The 17,769-nt window shown below is 45.1% G+C and overlaps 1 protein-coding gene across 2 annotated transcripts; it reads left to right on the top strand.

Moving 5' to 3' along the window:
• The first annotated feature begins 1,521 nt into the window (after window positions 1–1,521).
• Window positions 1,522–13,589, top strand: ACCSL (1-aminocyclopropane-1-carboxylate synthase homolog (inactive) like). Of its 2 annotated transcripts, none has more exons than XM_025357764.1 (14): window positions 1,522–2,081; window positions 3,914–4,020; window positions 4,439–4,509; window positions 4,910–4,979; window positions 5,229–5,295; window positions 6,247–6,344; window positions 6,575–6,652; window positions 6,999–7,099; window positions 8,800–8,889; window positions 9,636–9,681; window positions 9,781–9,922; window positions 11,930–12,072; window positions 12,159–12,312; window positions 13,450–13,589. In XM_025357764.1, exons 2-14 carry the CDS (start codon window positions 4,000–4,002, stop codon window positions 13,530–13,532), a joined length of 1,164 nt encoding a protein of 387 aa, XP_025213549.1. In that variant the 5' UTR covers window positions 1,522–2,081; window positions 3,914–3,999; the 3' UTR covers window positions 13,533–13,589. The 2 variants fall into 2 exon arrangements, with proteins under 2 accessions (XP_025213549.1, XP_025213548.1); XM_025357763.1 differs by having other exon boundaries at window positions 1,528–2,081; window positions 3,961–4,020.
• The last annotated feature ends 4,180 nt before the right edge of the window (window positions 13,590–17,769 follow it).

Genomic DNA, 17,769 nt, shown 5'->3' with positions numbered 1-17,769 from the left:
AAATGTAATAATGAAGGCTGACCTGGGCAGACACTGAACAAGTAACAGTATTGAATGTCATTAAGGGGGAGGTATAGGTTGCAATGGGAACATCACAGGCAAACTGAACATGGTTTGAAGAAGTTGGACAGAGTGTTTGGTACTCTGAAGTACTGGTGCCATAAATTTATAAAAGAAGCAACGAGGCTTTTTTTGTTTGTGTGTGTGTAGTGGGTGTTACTTAGGGGGAAAAACTTGGAATTGTAGCATTTGGTAGAATGGGCATAGATGTAGATTTTTAGAAAAAAGGGTCTTGGTGTCTTGGGATATGAGGATTGTTTTAAAGAAGTAGCGGCAGGTGTTGGCCTCAAGCTTTCCTACCTCCTGGGATCTTGCTATCTGATTTACTGATTCTTTGAGGCTTTAAGGAGGTATTTTTTGGTCTTGTTCAGTATTTAACTTGTTTTCAGAAGTAAGGCTAATCCTAATCGTTGGAAGTATGTTGCAATAAGCCATAATTGTGCCACTGCACTTCAGTCTGAGTGACAGAGCAAGACCCAGTCCCTCCAAAAAAAAAAAAGAAAAAAGGAAAATTTGCTAAGTATAGTCCCAGGAACTTGCTAGAAATGAGGATTCGCAGGTCTCACCCCAGACACACTGACTCAAAATTCAGAGGTGAGGTCTCACCATCTGTTTCCTACCATGCCCTCCAGGTGATTACTGAAGGACTTGGTAATGGATTTCAAAGTTTGAGAGCCATGTACCTAGCCCATAGTTACAAGTGATGGAAGCCTAAGGCAGCTGTCACAGTGAGTAGGTGGAAGGCATTTGCAGGAAGCCAAGTGAGGATAGAGGAACTGAGGAATCTAAAGACTTTGAGTATCTGGTATGGCCAACCTGGAGAACAACAGGCAAAAAGCAGGGCTGATGTTCTTGAGCAGGGCTTTGCAAACCTTTTCTGTAAAGAGCCAGACAGTTAATATTTTAGGCTCCGTGGACCATATGGTCTCTGTCACGTGGTCTCTGTCATGACTATTAAACTCTGCCATTGTAATACAAAAGCAGCCATAATCAAGACATAAATAAATGAATGGGGCTGTGTTTCAATAAAACTATCTACAAAAATAAGTGGCAGGCCAGATTTGGCCCTCAGGCATTTAGTTTATTCTAGCAGAATGTTTTACTCAGTGGGTAGTGATGGTGATTGTTTTTGAGCAGTAGAAACGCTTTTTTCCTATTTAACCAAACAAAGCAGGAACTGCTCAGGTTGAAGAACAGGGTGGACAATCCAGAGCCTCCTTGTTCATATCCCCTGCTCTTCCTCAGAACACATTCTATTGAATGCCATTGAAGTAAAGCACTCAGTGTCTAGGCTGGGGGCCACATACTCATTGCCCTAATGAGTAGGTAACTCTTCATGAACCAATCTGGTCATATAACCAAGGTATGGAAGTAAGAAGAACCAGTTTGAGATCTGTTCTGTCTCCATCCGTTCCTGGAACTGAGGGTCCAGGAGATCCTCCTTTGCTCCAATGTCAATGGTCTCTTTCTCCGTAGGTGCCAGGCAGCCCACAGAGGCCAGTGAAGATACCTGGAGTATGAGTCATTGGTCAGACACCCTTCCTGTGCCCTCCGGCCAGAGGAGAGACCAGGTCCCCAGAGACCACAGCATCTATCCCCAGCTGCTGGAGATAACACTGCACTTGCGGCAGGCCATGAGGGAGCACTTCGTGCAGCTGACGAGCAGACAGGGCCTGTCACTGGAGGAAAGGAAGCACACACAGGCCATCCGTGAGAAGGAAGCCCTTCTGAGTTGCTTAATACGCCGGATGATCAACCTCCTACAGTCTGAGGCTGCAAGTGACCTGGAGCTCCAAGTGCCTCTTCCTTCTGAGGACTCTAGGGGTGATGTCAGATATGGGGAGAGGGCCCAACTGTCTGGACAGCCTGATCCAGTTCCCCAACTGAGTGACTGTGAAGCTGCCTTTGTCAGTCGTGACCTATCCAACCGTGGGATTGACATCTCTGTCTTCTATCAGTCAAGCTTCCAGGACTACAATGCCTACCAAAAAGATAAATATCATAAGGACAAGAACACCTTGGTGAGAATTTGGGGTGGGGGGTGGGCAGCATCCTCACGGGCTCCAGTCACTTAGATTTACTGAGTCCTGGGCCAAGTGCTGTATGTGCTCTCATTCTTTATAGCCTTATGAAATGGGCACTCTTGTCATCTTGCAGATAAGGGAGTAATTGCAGAAATAAAGTGACAATGCCCCAGAAAGTTGGAAAACTCCCTCCACCCCCAAATCCTTCCCTCTCCCTAAATCCCAGCTCTTAATTATTAGGAGTTGGCCCCTGTAGTCACAGGGGCAAATGAGCCTGCCGTTATGGAACTTAGTATAGTGATGAATGGAGTCAGCAACTGGGGCACAGACATTAACAATCTTCCCAAGGCCGGGCGCGGTGGCTCAAGCCTGTAATCCTAGCACTTTGGGAGGCCGAGACAGGCGGATCGCGAGGTCAGGAGATCGAGACCATCCTGGCTAACACGGTGAAACCCCGTCTCTACTAAAAAAGATACAAAAAAACTAGCCGGGCGAGGTGGCGGGCGCCTGTAGTCCCAGCTACTCGGGAGGCTGAGGCAGGAGAATGGTGTAAACCTGGGAGGTGGAGCTTGCAGTGAGCTGAGATCTGGCCACTGCACTCCAGCCTGGGCGACAGAGCGAGACTCTGTCTCAAAAAAAAAAAAAACAAAAAAAAAAAACAAAAAATCTTCCCAAGAGCATGAAAGGGATGCCCACTTCAGGTGGTCTGGGAAGATGTTTTAAAGGCTGAATCTGCCAGCCATGTGGTGATGGTCATGGCCATGACCCTCCAGGCAGGAGGAACAGCACAGGTAAAACCTTCAAGATGTGAAGGGCTAGGAGTGATTGGGAAAGGAGGTCCAGTGGCCAGAGTAGGGACCACTGGTGCTGTGGCAGGAGGTGTGAACAGAGGTGGATGGGAGATGCTAAGATGTTACCCTAAGGGACTGGGCGTGGTGGCTCACACCTGTAATCCCAGCACTTTGGGAGGCCAAGGTTGGTGGATTGCTCAAGTCCAGGAATTCGAGACGAGCCTCGACAACATGGTGAAACCTCATCTCTACAAAAAATACAAAAACTAGCTAGGCGTGGTGGCACACACCTAGAGCCCCAACTATCTGGGAAGCTGAGGTGGGAGGATCACTTGACCCTGGTGGGTGGAGGTTGCAGTGAGCTGAGATCATGCCACTGCACTCCAGCCTGGGTGACAGAGTGGACAGAGTAGGACCCTAGCTCAAAAAAAAAAAAAAAAAAAAAAAAAAGCATGTTACCCTAAGGGCGATGGGGAACTGATGAAAGGCTTCCAGCAAAGGGGGTCCTTAGCAGTTCTCCAACCAGAGGGTGAAGGGCAACATTAGCTATACCTTCCCCTTCTGTTCTTTCTATTCTCCCATAATAACTTAGAAGGCCCTAATGTGTAAGGAGAAGTAGCAGAGGTAGGTGCCAGGTGGGGCCTTGGGGATTAAGGGTCCAGGGTCAGGAGTCAGGTAGGTAGAGTTCTACCTATCACCCAAGGTCACATGGCTAGTAAGTTATTCAACTTTTCTAAACTTCACTCTTTAAATTGGAGTATATAGAACCTTCTTCTCAGGAATTGAGACAACTCACGTGAAACACTTGGTCTAGTGTCTGGCACATAATAAGAACTCAATGACTGGTCGATAGGACATAACTTATTTATGTGGCTCTAAGGGGGAAATTTGCAAGCTGTACTATTTTGGGTTCATAGAAAGCTTTCCTAACGTGTAAAGTTGTCAAATTTGGATTGAATTGCCTCGTGGGCAGTGAGATCTCCATTTGAGCTAATCTGAGATGAACATTTCTTAGCGTGTTTCAAGGGATCTATATAGGGTGGAGCAAGAGGACTGACCTGATCTTGGATTCCTTCCATCTCCAGGGCTTCATTAACCTTGGCACCAGTGAGAACAAGCTCTGCATGGATCTGATAACTGAAAGAGTAAGGATGTTCTGGGCTATGTTGGGACCCGCCCCCTCCCCCTAGCGTGCTCCTCAGCTGTGGTAGATACAGGGGTGAGACATAGGAGCTGGGAGGAAGAGTGAAGAAATAGCTTCTAGAGTAGCACATTTAACCTCCTGGCCTTGCTGACTGTCCAGAGGTATTCTCTGATTAGGTATATGGTGGGAAGGTTGCTATGGGAACCTCTGGGTCAAATACTTCCCAGTGAGGTATCTACTTGTGTAATTTATGACAAGATGGTAGCCTCCATTCATTAAGGAGCACTCAGTGTGTATACCCATACCCTTTCTAGGAGGTCATGTATGTGGAGGGCAAACACTCTTGTATGAACTAGGAGTAGGATGAGGCCTCTTGGACTTCCCTGGCCTACCTGTTTTCATGTTCTATTTGTCAACAGTTGCAAGAAAGGGACATGAACTGCATTGAGGACGCCTTGCTGCAGTACCCTGATTGGAGAGGGCAGCCGTTGTAAGTGACTTTCAGATTTAGGGTCTCTTGGTCCCACAGGCAGCTGTCCTTATCCAGAAGGAGGATTCAAGGCACCAAATTCCTGGTTGGTTACCTCCCTGTCTCTTTGGGTAATAACGTCTAGAAAATGCCTAGAGCAAAACGTCATCAGGAGGCAGCCTGGTATAGTAGGAAGGGTTATTCCTGGTATACCAGGAATAATTCAAAAGGCCCGAGTTCTTGTGCCAACTCTCACTTATTGTCTGTGTGACTTGGGGATTTGATGGTCTCAGTCAGTAGCCCTGTGATATGAGGTTGGACTGGGTAGCAAAGGTCCCTATTAGGCTGGACAATGGCCATCCAGACCATGAGCGAGGAAAGGGGCTCAGGAACCACAAGGTCTCTCTGGGTCTGTTTACAGCCTGCGGGAAGAAGTGGCCCGGTTCCTGACCTACTACTGCAGGGCACCTACCCAACTTGATCCAGAAAACGTGAGTCAGTTTCCCAGCCTTGCTGCCACCCTGGTGAAGGGCTATATTCTTGGAGGATGCTCTGCCCTTTCTAGGGGATACAAGGAGAACCAGTGGAGACTCTCAGGGGCCAGGGCAGTGTGAAGGCCAATGTGTCCCAGCTGAGGAGGTTCCCTGTGTCTGTTCCGCCCAGGAGGATGGAGAAAGCATGGCTACCCCTTCTCACATAGGTATTGGTTTTGACTTCTGCCTCTCATGTGTCGTCTTCAGGTGGTAGTTCTAAATGGCTGCTGCTCTGTCTTCTCTGCCCTGGCCATGGTTCTGTGTGATCCAGGCGGTAAGTCAGTGGGCTCTGCTTTCCCTCTCAATGAAATACTAGCAACATGGGTAGGAACACACAGGCACTGGACTTTGAGGAAGAACAGCATCCTGACTCAAGGCCTTTTCCCCACAGTGGTGGGCCTTTTCCCACACTGACTAGGTTATCTTCCTATTTCTGTGGGAGCAAGGGGTTTGGATTCTCCATTTAATGGAAGAGAGACATGATGAACCTCAAGGAGGCATGCCCCAGGAATGACGATGGGGGCCTACCTACTATGTTCATGGCTGGGCTTTTGGGCTCAGCTGCAATACAGAGAGCCATGACAATGGGCTCAGACAATATAGATTTCTTATCTCTTCAGAAAAAGGTTAATTAGTCCTGGACCAAACAAGGTTGACTGGACTGTTCTCAACCTCCCCTGTAACAATGCTTAAGCAAGAGGCTCCAATGTTAAAGAGCTCTGGATGCATCAAAAGAAGTGGTTAAGATAGTCCCTTTCATGCAAAGGAGCTTCTCTTAACTCATCAGTAAGGCCAAATGGATGGGAAGAAAAGAAAGTGAGATCCCCAGGTCCAAACAAGGAGCCCTCCTTGCACATGGACCTTGACCTCTGATATTTGGCCTGGATCAGTTGAGACTTTCCTAATAACCATTCCTCCATCTGCTAGTGAGCCTTGCTTAACTTGTGCCCTGGATTCTGAGTTATTCAGTGATATCCTTCCCTCTTCTTCTCTAATATACCTGCAAAGAAGAAACTAGAGTTTTGTTTCCCCCAATGATGTCTATAATAATGGATAACTTTCATAGCACCTGAACCTAAGAACATTAATCCCCAGGTAGAAAGGATCGTGAAACTGACTTTTTTTTTTTTTTTTTTTTGGTCAACAGCTTTGCTAGTTTGGGGAGCCTGGCAACAGGCTCTGATTGGGAGACTTTGAAATGATGGCTCTGTCTCTCTGTTTCCAGAGGCCTTCCTGGTCCCTGCTCCCTTCTACGGTGGCTTTGCCTTTAGCTCCCGCCTGTATGCAAAGGTTGAGTTGATTCCTGTCTACCTGGAGAGTGAGGTCTGAATGGGGCCCCTTCCCTGCTCCATACACCTAGACAATGGACTGTTCTGGGGACACTTAAAGGGGTAGAGGGGCTTGCTTTCTACCCATCTAAGTGGTTGGGTAGGGGTGGAGAAGGCACGTGGACTAACACTCTGGTATGAAGGCAGAGGATTATCTGGGGCTTATGGGAATGAGGAATCAAGGCTTAGACTTTAAGAGACACTTCTCACATGTTTCTCTTCCAGGTCACTGTTACAAACACCCAACCTTTCCAGCTCACTGTGGACAAGTTAGAAGAAGCCCTGCTTGAAGCTAGGTTTGAGGTAAAGAGGGAACCATATTTTTAGGATGGCCACTGCTGGTCCTGAAAGGGGTTTGAGTATTGAAACTCTGGTGCTGCTTGTTCACCAAGACCTGGTGGGCTGTCCTTAGTTGGAAGAGACAGTGAATGATCCAGGGGTGTGTCCCTCTAGATCCCTGAGTCCTATGGGGATGTTATAGCAGCCCCAGACTTCCTTCCTGTTCCCCCTCTTTGGGCAGTAGAGTAGTTGCTGCTTCAAGACCCTACCTAGGCCTTTTAGGGTGCCTGACCTGTAAAAGATCCTTGTTTGAATTTAGGGTAGATGCAAAGGACTTGTATTCACTCAGTTATATTTGGGTTTTTCTTAGGGGAAAAAGGTCCGAGGCCTTGTGCTAATCAACCCTCAGAATCCTGTGGGTGACATCTACTCCCCAGACTCGCTAATGAAATACCTGGAATTTGCCAAGAGGTATGAGTTCCACCCCTTGAGACTAGGTAATATTCCTTGAAAGGATTCCCGTCACTTATAGTCAAGTAGTCAAGAGCCAGATCTGGTGGCACATGCCTGTAATCCCAGCACTTTGGGACACCTAGGCAGTGGATCACTTGAGGTCAGGAGTTCGAGAACAGCCTGGCCAACAGGGGGAAACCTTGTCTCCACTAAAAATACAAAATTAGCCAGGCATGGTGGCGGGCACCTACAATCCCAGCTACTTGGGAGGCTGAGACATGAGAATTGCTTGAGCCGGGGAGGAGGAGGTTGCAGTGAGCCGAGATCGTGCTCCAGCCTAGGCAACAGAGTGAGACTTTGTCTCAAAAAGTAATTTACCCTAAATATTCTCACTATACACCATACTTTGCAGAGTTATATAAAACTAACTGAAATTAAAATGAAGGAAAACGCAATCACATACTTACCACTTCAAACTTTTTGCCATTTCCTTTCTAGCCTCAGCCTATGTATTGACATTTACATAACAGTCAAAATATAGTTTTGTTTTCTGACAAATATATCACTTAAAAATATATAATTTGTTACTTTTCTGCTTAAGCTTAAGTACTTTCTCCCAGCATCCATTTCGGAAGCCACTTGGGCTGGAGTGCCGAGGAAGACACTCTCAGACCTTGTGGGATGAAGACGTGTTCCTACAGAGCTTCACGTTCCTTTCTAAGAGCAAGTTAACCTTAGTTTTCTCTGCAGTCCTGAAATAGTCCTATTACTTAAGGCAGATAACCTTCCATTTTCCATAAGAAACAGACTTAGTCAAACTTCATGACTAACCCAGACCAATGAATGGTGCAGCGTGGGGTCAGGAGGAAAAATGCTAGAGGGGGTAGGCATGAATTGGATAGAATGGGTTCACCTCCCAGCTATAGCACCTGCTAATTGACTTTACAGCTAAGAGCCTTAGTTTCTTTTTTTTCTTTTTCTTTTTCTTTTTTTTTGAGACAGAGTCACACTCTGTCACCCAGGCTAGAGTGCTGTGGTGGGATCTCAGCTCACTGCAACCTCCACCTCCCAGGTTCAAGCAATTCTCCTGCCTCAGCCTCCTGAGTCACTACAATTGCAGGCATGCACCAACACACCCAGCTAATTTTTGTATTTTTAGTAGAGACAGGGTTTCACCATGTTGTCCAGGCTGGTCTTGAACTCCTGACCTCATGATCCACCCGCCTCGGCCTCCCAAAGTGCTGGGATTACAGGCATGAGCCACGGTGGCCAGCCCGCCTTAGTTTCTTCATCTGAAATGGAGATGACAGTAGTGACGATTGTTGGGAGAATGAACGAGGCACATAAGCAGTTAGGAGCTCCTGACTCTACCAGTTAAAAATTATCGGGGCTACCCAACCTCTTCCCATAGTCTCTGCTTGATGGTTGAATGGTTAGCTAAGGTTAGACAATATGTTCTCAACATGTCTTTTGGTTCCTATTCCTTCTCATTACCCCCAAGCTAGGTCCAAGGGTCCCTTCTGGTGTACCACCCCATCTACCTTACTATGCCCCTTGGAGGGTCAGATGGGCTGCTGGGGCAGTAGGAATGCATGATCTGTGCCCAGAGAACACTATAAAAGACATGACTTAAGATTACAAAGATGCTTGTAAAAAGCATGCTAAGAAAAAAGGCTAGAGATAAGCTAGACCTTATTCTTCTTTCATCTAATCTACAGGTATAACCTACATGTGATCATAGATGAGATTTATATGCTGTCTGTGTTTGATGAATCCATCACATTCCACAGTGTTCTGAGCATGAAAAGGTGAGTTGGTCTCAGCTGGAGTTGGGAACGAGAACCACAAGCTTCTTGTTTTGCAGGGTGAGTTTATGTGACATGAACTTAACTCAGTTCCTAGCACATAGCCAGTTAACTGCTCACAGGGGCTGTGAATGCAATCAAAGCATCATCTTTCCCCCTAAATGTCTTCTAGTCTATATGCCATTTTGTATACGATAATTTGAGGTCAAGGTAGAAAGTCTACTGTCAAAGGTCAAAATAAAGCCTCATAAAATGCCGGGGTAGGAGCTTCTTGATATGTAGAGCACAGGGAAAGAAAAAGGAGGCAGAACCTTCTGAAGGGTAGTATCTGGCCCTAGAGATGGGATTGCAGCATTCAAAGCAAGGGAATGAAATGCCTGGCAGAAGGAACAGCTTCACCAAAGATGGAGCAGTAAGAAATATTCAGGCATGTTCTAGAAATGATGGTGACCCACATCTGAAGAGCCAACTGCCAGGAAGGTAGCTTTGGCCAAGCTGTAGGAGAGCCACCTGTCAGGCTGAAGGCCCTAGACTTCACTCAGTGGGCACTTCGGTTCTGTTCCCTCTAGGTCTTCAGGGATACCTTGTGTTGACTTCCTGGCTTAACTGGGACAACTGTTTCTTGAACGTTGGGCCCTATAGGCCCTGCTGTCTAGGAAGAACCTCAAGTCCACTTTCCCCTCGTATACCCCAAATCTTCATCAACTATTTCTCTATAACCTTAGTTATTTTTTCCATTTCTTCTTCAGTTTGCCTGATCGCAACAGGACCCATGTGATCTGGGGTACCAGTAAGGTGAGCCATTGCTTTCTCTCCTGGGCTAGCGAAGGAGGAGGAACCGGGAATAGAAGGCAGACAAAACACTTGTTCCTGTTCCTACTTTTCTTCCTCTAGGATTTTGGCATCTCTGGCTTCCGCTTTGGTGCTCTGTATACCCACAACAAGGAGGTGGTCTCTGCTGTGAGTGCCTTTGGCTACCTCCACAGTATTTCTGGCATCGCACAGCACAAGCTGTGTCAACTGCTCCAGAACACAGGTACTGAGATCTAGCACAGGCCAGCATGTTGGCTGGATGTCATGGCAATGGGGAGTTCTTGGATTTGCTTGGGTCTCTGATGTGCCCTTAATATACTGAGACCCTATGTGCTGTCTCAGATTTAACTGTGGTAAGACGTGAAGTTTGAAGGAGGGCAAGATAGGGCAGATAACACAGCAGGGTATAGACAGAAGATGGAGGTGCTGTTTTAAAACACAGGACGAGGCCAGGTGTGGTGGCTCACGTGTGTAATCCCAGCACTTTGGGAGGCCGAGGTGGGCAGATCACTTGAGGTTGGGAGTTTGAGACCAGCCTGGCCAATAAGGTGAAACCCGGTCTCTACTAAAAATGCAAAATTAGCCAGGTGCGGTGGCGCACGCCTGTGATCCCAGCTACTTTGGGGGCTGAGGCAGGAGAATCTCTTGAATGCAGGAGGCAGAGGTCGCAGTGAGCTGAGATCGCGCCATTGCACTCCAGTCTCAGTAGAAAAAGTGAAACTCTGTCTCAGAAAACAAAAACAAAAACAAAAAACCACAGGATGAGCTTAATTTCTGGATGTCTGGTAGCTTGTGTTCTGCCTAGAGGTGGGATGGCTAATCCTACTTTAAGTTGTAAAGGTAGGAACTTCAGAAATTAATCTTTATGTGAATATAGATTTTCCGTCCCCAAAACTGTTTGCTTTAGACAAAGATTATAAAACCAGAAACAAAACAAACACCCTGACTCTTCTATACAACATAATTTCGTCTTCCAAGGTGGCCAAAGGAGAGCTGCCATTTGGGCAAGTTGGTGTGGCTAGGCCTGTGGCACCTGGATTCATCATCCCCTCACTTGGATCTCAAGTGAATGCTGGCCTCAGAAGGGACTTTCGCCTTTAAAGCCGTGGCCCAAGCTTAGAGACTCATTTTTTTTACTTCCCTGTAATAGAACAGATACGAAGCTGGAAGTTTTAATTCATAGCTGGGATATAATGAAACAAACGAATATCATTATATTTGCTGGTTTAGAAAACAATTTGCTTTCAGGTCTGGGACAGGAGAGAGGTAGACAGGAGCAATCCAACTGAATGCTTCCATAGATATCAAGACCTTTGATACTTGGCAGAAACCAGATCCCAGCCCCTTGAACGCTGGTCCTCAATCTTGGATGGACATGGGAGTTTCCCAGGGAGCTTAAATACTGACATGTGTGTTCCATCTTCAAAGATCCTGATATAGCCTGAGCTATATCAGATATATAGTCTGAGCATCAGGGCTTCTAATAGTTCCCCAAGTGGTTCTGTTCTATGAATGCTGAGGGCGACTGGCCAAGAGCATCCCCGGGCACACATATATTCCTTCAACTCCATTGTATGAGACTCAAATTCGGGTGGTAGGAGCTGTGAGTCCCTGCTGCTTGCCCAGTTAACAACAGCAGCATCAACCCCTATTAGGGGATTGACTCCTTGCCTCAGGGCTGTGAACTCAGAGAACTTTCCTACTAGACCTTTGAGAAGCCCAGTGTCTTTACCAGAGCCTTAGATAAGAGGTGGGTGTATTGGGTGTGGACACCATTAGCTCAAATATGCTAGAGTTAGTCTTAGAAATAGCTTGTGGGGTGCAATGGTTAACACCTAAAATCCCAGGACTTTGGAAGGCCAAGGCAGATGGATCACTTGAGGCCAGGAGTTTGAGACCAGGCTGGCCAACATGGTGAAACGCCGTCTCTACTAAAAATACAAAAATTAGCTGGGTGTGGTGGCGTACACCTGTAGTCCCAGTTACTTGGGAGGCTGAGACATGAGAATCGCTTGAGCCAAGGAGGTGGAGATTGCAGTGTGCCGAGATTGTGCCATTGCACTCTAGCCTGGGTGACAAAGGGCGACTCTGGGGTTTTGTTTTTGTTTTTAAACAAACAAAACAAAAACAACAAACTTGCATGAAGCCCAGGAAGGAAGCATTTGGGAAGGAACTCTCGGTAGATTTCTGTAGTAGTATCTATGACAATGTTTTTCCTCTACCCATCCAGAATGGATTGACAAAGTGTACCTACCCACCAATTGCTACCGGCTCCGGGAAGCTCACAAGTACATCACTGCCAAGCTGAAGGCATTGGAGATCCCCTTTCACAACAGCAGCTCTGGCCTCTATGTCTGGATCAACTTGAAAAAGGTGTGTTCTGGGAATCAGGACAGGTGTTCTTGGGCAGACCTGCCCGCTGGGTCTTGGGCTCAGCTCTGTTCCTGTGCCCTCCCTAGTACCTGGATCCCTGTACATTTGAAGAAGAACGGCTCCTCTATTGCCGCTTCCTGGACAACAAGCTGTTGTTATCCCGTGGCAAAGCCTACATGTGTAAGGAGCCAGGCTGGTTCTGCCTCATCTTTGCAGATGAGCTCCCCCGGCTAAAATTGGGTGAGTGGAGCTGGCCTCCCAATCCTTTAAAGATGCCCCGTCAACTTAATATCTCAATCTTCTCCCCATCCTTAAACATCCTATAGATCTAGCCCTTTATTCACTGTTTCCATGTCTATCTTTAGTTAAGTGCTTTTGCAAACAAGAACTGATATGTACCGCAAGCACCTATCCATTCATTACCCATTTGGGGTATCTGTTCTGTGACTGCCATTGAGTGAGGCATTGGGACAACAAGCTAAAGAGTACTATTCTGAGGCCGGGCACAGTGTTTTATGCCTGTAATCCCAGCACTTTGGGAGGCCGAGGCAGGCAAATCATGAGGTCAGGAGTTCGAGACCAGCCTGGCCAGCATGGTGAAACCCCGTCTCTACTAAAAATACAAAAAATTAGCCAGGCATGGTGGTGTGTGCCTGTAGTCCCAGCTACTCGGGGGTGCTGAGGCAGGAGACTTGCTTGAACGTGGGAGGTAGAGGTTGCAGTAAGCTGAGATTGCACCACTGCACTCCAGCCTGGGCGACAGAGTGAGACTCCATTTAAAAAAAAACACAAACAAACAAACAAAAACAAAAAAAGTAGTACTCTGCCCTTGTGGGGCTGCCAGGCTAGTAAGTGAGATGGATAGGCAGGTGACCATGGAAGTCCCTGTATGCCATACTAGAGAGTTTAGATTCTCCTCTGAGGTTATAGAGAATAGGACATTCGTGTGAACATTTATTTATTGCATTCCACTACATGCCAGATGCTGTTCTACCTGCTGGGAATATAGCAGTGAATCGTTCATTTTCATGAAGGGTTTTGTTGCAGAATTCTTTTGAGCTAGCACAGAAGATAGGCTGAGTGCAGAGACACTAGAGGCAAATAGAAATCCTAATTAGGCCAAGGCCATAAGCCCCAGAGTACAGGCTTTGATATGAGATATTGAGATGTCTCGCAGGCTGACATAACAATGATATTCAAAAAGAAATCAGGGATGTAACATGTAGACTTGGAAACCCATCCCAAAGATGGGAGGGCTGAAGTTCAGGATCCCTGAATGAGAGGCTTTTATGGTTGACCATGACCTGGATCTGTCTGGGACCCACCTGCAAACCCACTAAATCACTATTTCTCTCTGTCCCCATTTGGACCCTCTAGCCATGCGTCGGTTCTGTGACGTGCTGCAGGAGCAGAAGGAGGCTTTGATAGTGAAGCAGTTGGAGGATGCAATGAGGGAGTAGGCCGTCTGCCTCCCAACCAGCAGTTCCAGCCCGTCACTTGCTCAGGGACTCACTAATGTCAGCCTCTGGTCCAGAAGTCCAGGGTGTCTTTTTGTCAGTGTTGTGATGGAGAAAATGGTGGGCTCCTCCAGGAAGATCTCATCTGACCCAGTCATCACCCTCCTTAAGCTGAGTGTCTGCTGTCTTTGGAAGCTTTCCATCTTTTTAGTCTTTGCTATCCATTATATATGCAACATGTTTTTATTGGGGTTGGGGTAGAAAGACCTAGAGACACTTAGAGAAATAAAGGAAGTTCTCTGGGCCCCTATTTAGATGGTTTATTTTTATATTCAGTACCTAATAAATTCTATACTTTTAAATTCTAGGCTCATCTTATTTTCTTGCTTATATTCTTCATAATTATCTTTGGAAGCCAGATGATTTTCTGTCCTCTTTAATTTTTAAATTCTAAGGCAGGTTCCATGTAAAGAATACTGTCTAAAGCAGGCAAGAAAAAGAAAGAGGTCATCCTTAACTGATGGGCCATTTTCCAGGTGTTGGACACAATGTTCTATAAGATTCTTATGAAATCACATCCACTTCCACATGACCTGCTAAGAGGCAGGTGGGAGTGTAATTGCAGGTATTCCTGCTTCCAAATACTAGAGTTTGCTCTACTTTTACCTTCCCAAAAGGCTTTTAAAGTCTCTTGTTGCGTACGGTGGCTCAAGCCTGTAATCCCAGCACTTTGGGAGGCTGAGGCCAGAGAATGGCTTGAGGCCAGGTGTTCGAGACCAGCCTGGGCAACCGAGACCCTGTCTCTACAAAAAATAAAATTAACTGGGTGTGGTGATGTGTGCCTCTAGTCCAAGCTATTCAGGAGGCTGAGCTGGGGGGCTCACTTAAGTCCAGGAGGTCAAGCCTGCAGTGGACCATGATCGTGCCACTGCACTCCAGCCTGGTGATAGAGTAAGACCCTGTATCAAAAAAAAAAAAAAAAAAAAAAAAAAAAAAAATCTGATAAACTTGGTGTCTTAGTCCCTTTATGATATGAAAATATCACAAAGTGGATAGCTTAGAAACAAATCTTTCTCACAGTTCTGAAGGCTGGAAAGGCCAAGTTCAAGGCCCTGGCAGATTTGGCATCTGGTGAGGGTCCCATCTTCCCAGTATCACCTCATGTGGCAGAGGGGTGAGAGGTCTCCCTCCGCCTTCATGACCTAATCACCTTTCAAAGGGCTCACCTTCTGATACCATCACCTTGGGGGTTAGGATTTCACATATGAATGCTGGGGGGGGACACATTCAGTCCCTAGCATCTGGGGTTGTCCATTTCCATTCCTAGTGTTTTCAGCTGTTCAAATCACACCACCCATCAGTTTCTCTGCAAAGCCCTTGCACATCAGAGCACTGATGCTGTGAAGTGGGCAGAGAAGGGAGTACTACCATTTTATGGATGAAGAAAGAGCTCACAGTACCAACTGGTGACTTTAGTCACTTGGATTTGTGGCCGTACTTGCTCCGAATCCAAATTTGTTTACCTTCATTGTCAGTTTGCTTGTGGTGGTGGTGTTGGGATAGAGTCTCACTCTGTCGCCCAGGTTGGAGTGCGGTGGCGCAATCTCAGCTCACTGCAACCTCTGCCACTGGTTCAGCGATTCTCCTGCCTCTGCCTCCTGAGCAGCTGGGACTACAGGCATGCGCCATCTCGCCCAGCTAATTTTTATATCTTTAGTACAGACAGGGTTTTACCATGTTGGCTGGGCTGGTCTCAAACTCCTGACCTCAAGTGATCCACCTGCCTCGGCCTCCCAAAGTGCTGGGATTACAAGCTGAGCCACCGCTCCTGACTGATACTGTTCTTTTTTAAAAAAAAAAACTAGTATAATATTGAATAAAAGTGGTTGAGAGGACAGCTTGCCTTGTTCTCAGTCTTAGCAGCATCGAGTGCAATCTTCTGCTCTTGAGTATGTTACTGTATTTTCATTCTGCCCCTTATCCAACAAAGTTTCCTTCTATTACTAGTTTGCTGGGAGTTTTACCATGTATGAGGGTTCAATGTTGTTAGATGTTTTCAATCTGCATCTATAGAGATATGATTTTTCTCTTATCAGTGTGGTAAATTACATTGATTTCTTAATGTTAAAGCAACTTCACATTGCTGCAATAAACCCTGTTCGGTCATGATGCATTGTCCTTTTACATACCACTGACTTTGGTTTGCTATTTTAAGAATTTTACATTCAAGAGAGACATCATTCTATATATATATATTTGTAATCAATTGTTAGTTTCAATATCATGATTAATACTGGTTTCATAGATGTTTGTGAAACTGTGCTTTCCTCAATTTTCTAGAAGTTCGTGTCCAAAAACTTCTTCAACCTTTACATGTTTGGTTGAATTCAGCTTTAAAACCATAAGGGCCTGGAGTTTTTTTTTGTTTTGTGTTTGTTTTTTGTGGGACGGCTTTTACTTATAAATTCAATTTCTGTGACAGTTCAAGTTTTCTATTTCTTGTATCGGATTTGGTTATTTGTGCCTTTCAATAAAGTTTGTCTATTTCATCTAAGTTTAATTATTGACATAAAATTGGTTATAAATATTCTGTTATCCTTTTTAATATATATATAGGACCTTTAGTTTTATCTGCTTTTCCTTTCCTGATAATGAAATTGATACATGCAGGAGGGAGATAACGGGGAGGGTCTCTGGAGAATCTCCAACCCATCTGTGCACTGGGAGAACAAGATGGCGCCAAGGGAAGCTGCGGCCATGCTCAGAGGGGAGGAGCCTGGCCTCTGCAATTCCTGTGTGGTGGCCTGGGATTCAATCTGTGAGTTGGGGGCCCGTTAGCAGGAACCCCTCTTGCTCTGCTGAGAGTATTTTTCTTTCTTCCTTTTCGCCCAGTAAATTCCGTTCCCCTCACCCTTCAATGTGTCCGTGTTCCTAATCCTTCCTGGTGGTGTGACAAGAACCCGGTTTTAGCTGAACTTAATTTTTGGATCAGTCAATCTGTTTATCAATTGTATTGAACTTTTCAAAGAACCAACTTTCGGTTTCGTTGATTTTCCTCTATTGTTTCTCTTTCATTTCTGCTCTTTATTTCTTCCTATTTACTCTGGATTTAATTTGTTCTTTTTTTTCTAGCTTCTTAATGTGGAAGCTTAGATCATTTGTTTTAAGTCGGTTTCAAATATATGCATTACAAGCTATTCATTTCTCACTTAGCATTATTTTAGCTACATTCCATAAACTTTGATCTGCTGGTTTTTAATCATTCAAAATATTTTCTAATTTCCCTTGTGATATCTTTTTTGAAATCAATGGTTTGCTTAGCATATGTAACTTAGTTTCCAAATACTTGGGGATTGTTCAGCTTTCTTTGTTAATGATTTCTACTTTAATTTCATTGTGACTACAGAATGTACTCTACGGTTTCAATCCTTTGCAACTTATTAAGACAGTTTATGGCCAGATTTGTCTATAGCATGTGGTCTATCTTAATGTTTCATTTGCATTTGAAAAGTATATTCTGTGGCATTGGGGATGGTGTTCTATAAATGTCAATTAGATTAAATTTTTGTATAATGTCCAAAACTTCTGATCCTTAGTGTCTTTTGATCCATTTATTCTATCACTGAGAGAGTGGTATAAAAATTTCCAATTATAATTATGAACTTGTCTTTTCTCTTTTTCGTTCTGTCAGTTTCTGCTTCATGTATTTTGAAGTTTTGTTATTAAGAGCATAAACTTTTAAGATTGTCATCCTGATGAATTAATCATTTTATTATAAAATGCCCCATTTTATTTTTGTTAATCATTTTTGTCTTGAAGCCTACTATGTCAGATACCAATATGAACACAACAGCTTTTTTAATGATTATTATTTGCTTGGTATTTTTTTTTCCCATTTTTACCTTTGACCATTTGGTTTTGTATTTAAAGTGTGTCTCCTGCACACACCATATGCTTGATTCTTGCTGTTTTATCCAGTCTAATGATCTTTTAATTGATCTTTAGACAATTCACATTTAATGTAATGTGTGTGTATGTCTTCTACGTAGGACAAATGCCTGTGTTTGTTGTTTGGTGGGATTAAATTCCCCTGCTGTATGCTTCCATGGTACCCAGGAAATAGTATTTTTTAAATAGTCCCCACATTGTAAGTCTGCCTTCCCAATCAGTCATGCAGGCTTTGGTTTGTCTTGCTCATCACTGTATCCTCGCACTTTACAGAGAACTGGCATATAACAGG

The sequence above is a fragment of the Theropithecus gelada genome, chromosome 14 (assembly GCF_003255815.1).
Source record: "Theropithecus gelada isolate Dixy chromosome 14, Tgel_1.0, whole genome shotgun sequence".
In the NCBI taxonomy this organism is placed as follows: domain Eukaryota; kingdom Metazoa; phylum Chordata; class Mammalia; order Primates; family Cercopithecidae; genus Theropithecus; species Theropithecus gelada.
The sequence above is the reverse complement of the archived record's forward strand: the minus strand, read 5'-3'. Positions and strand labels throughout refer to the sequence as shown.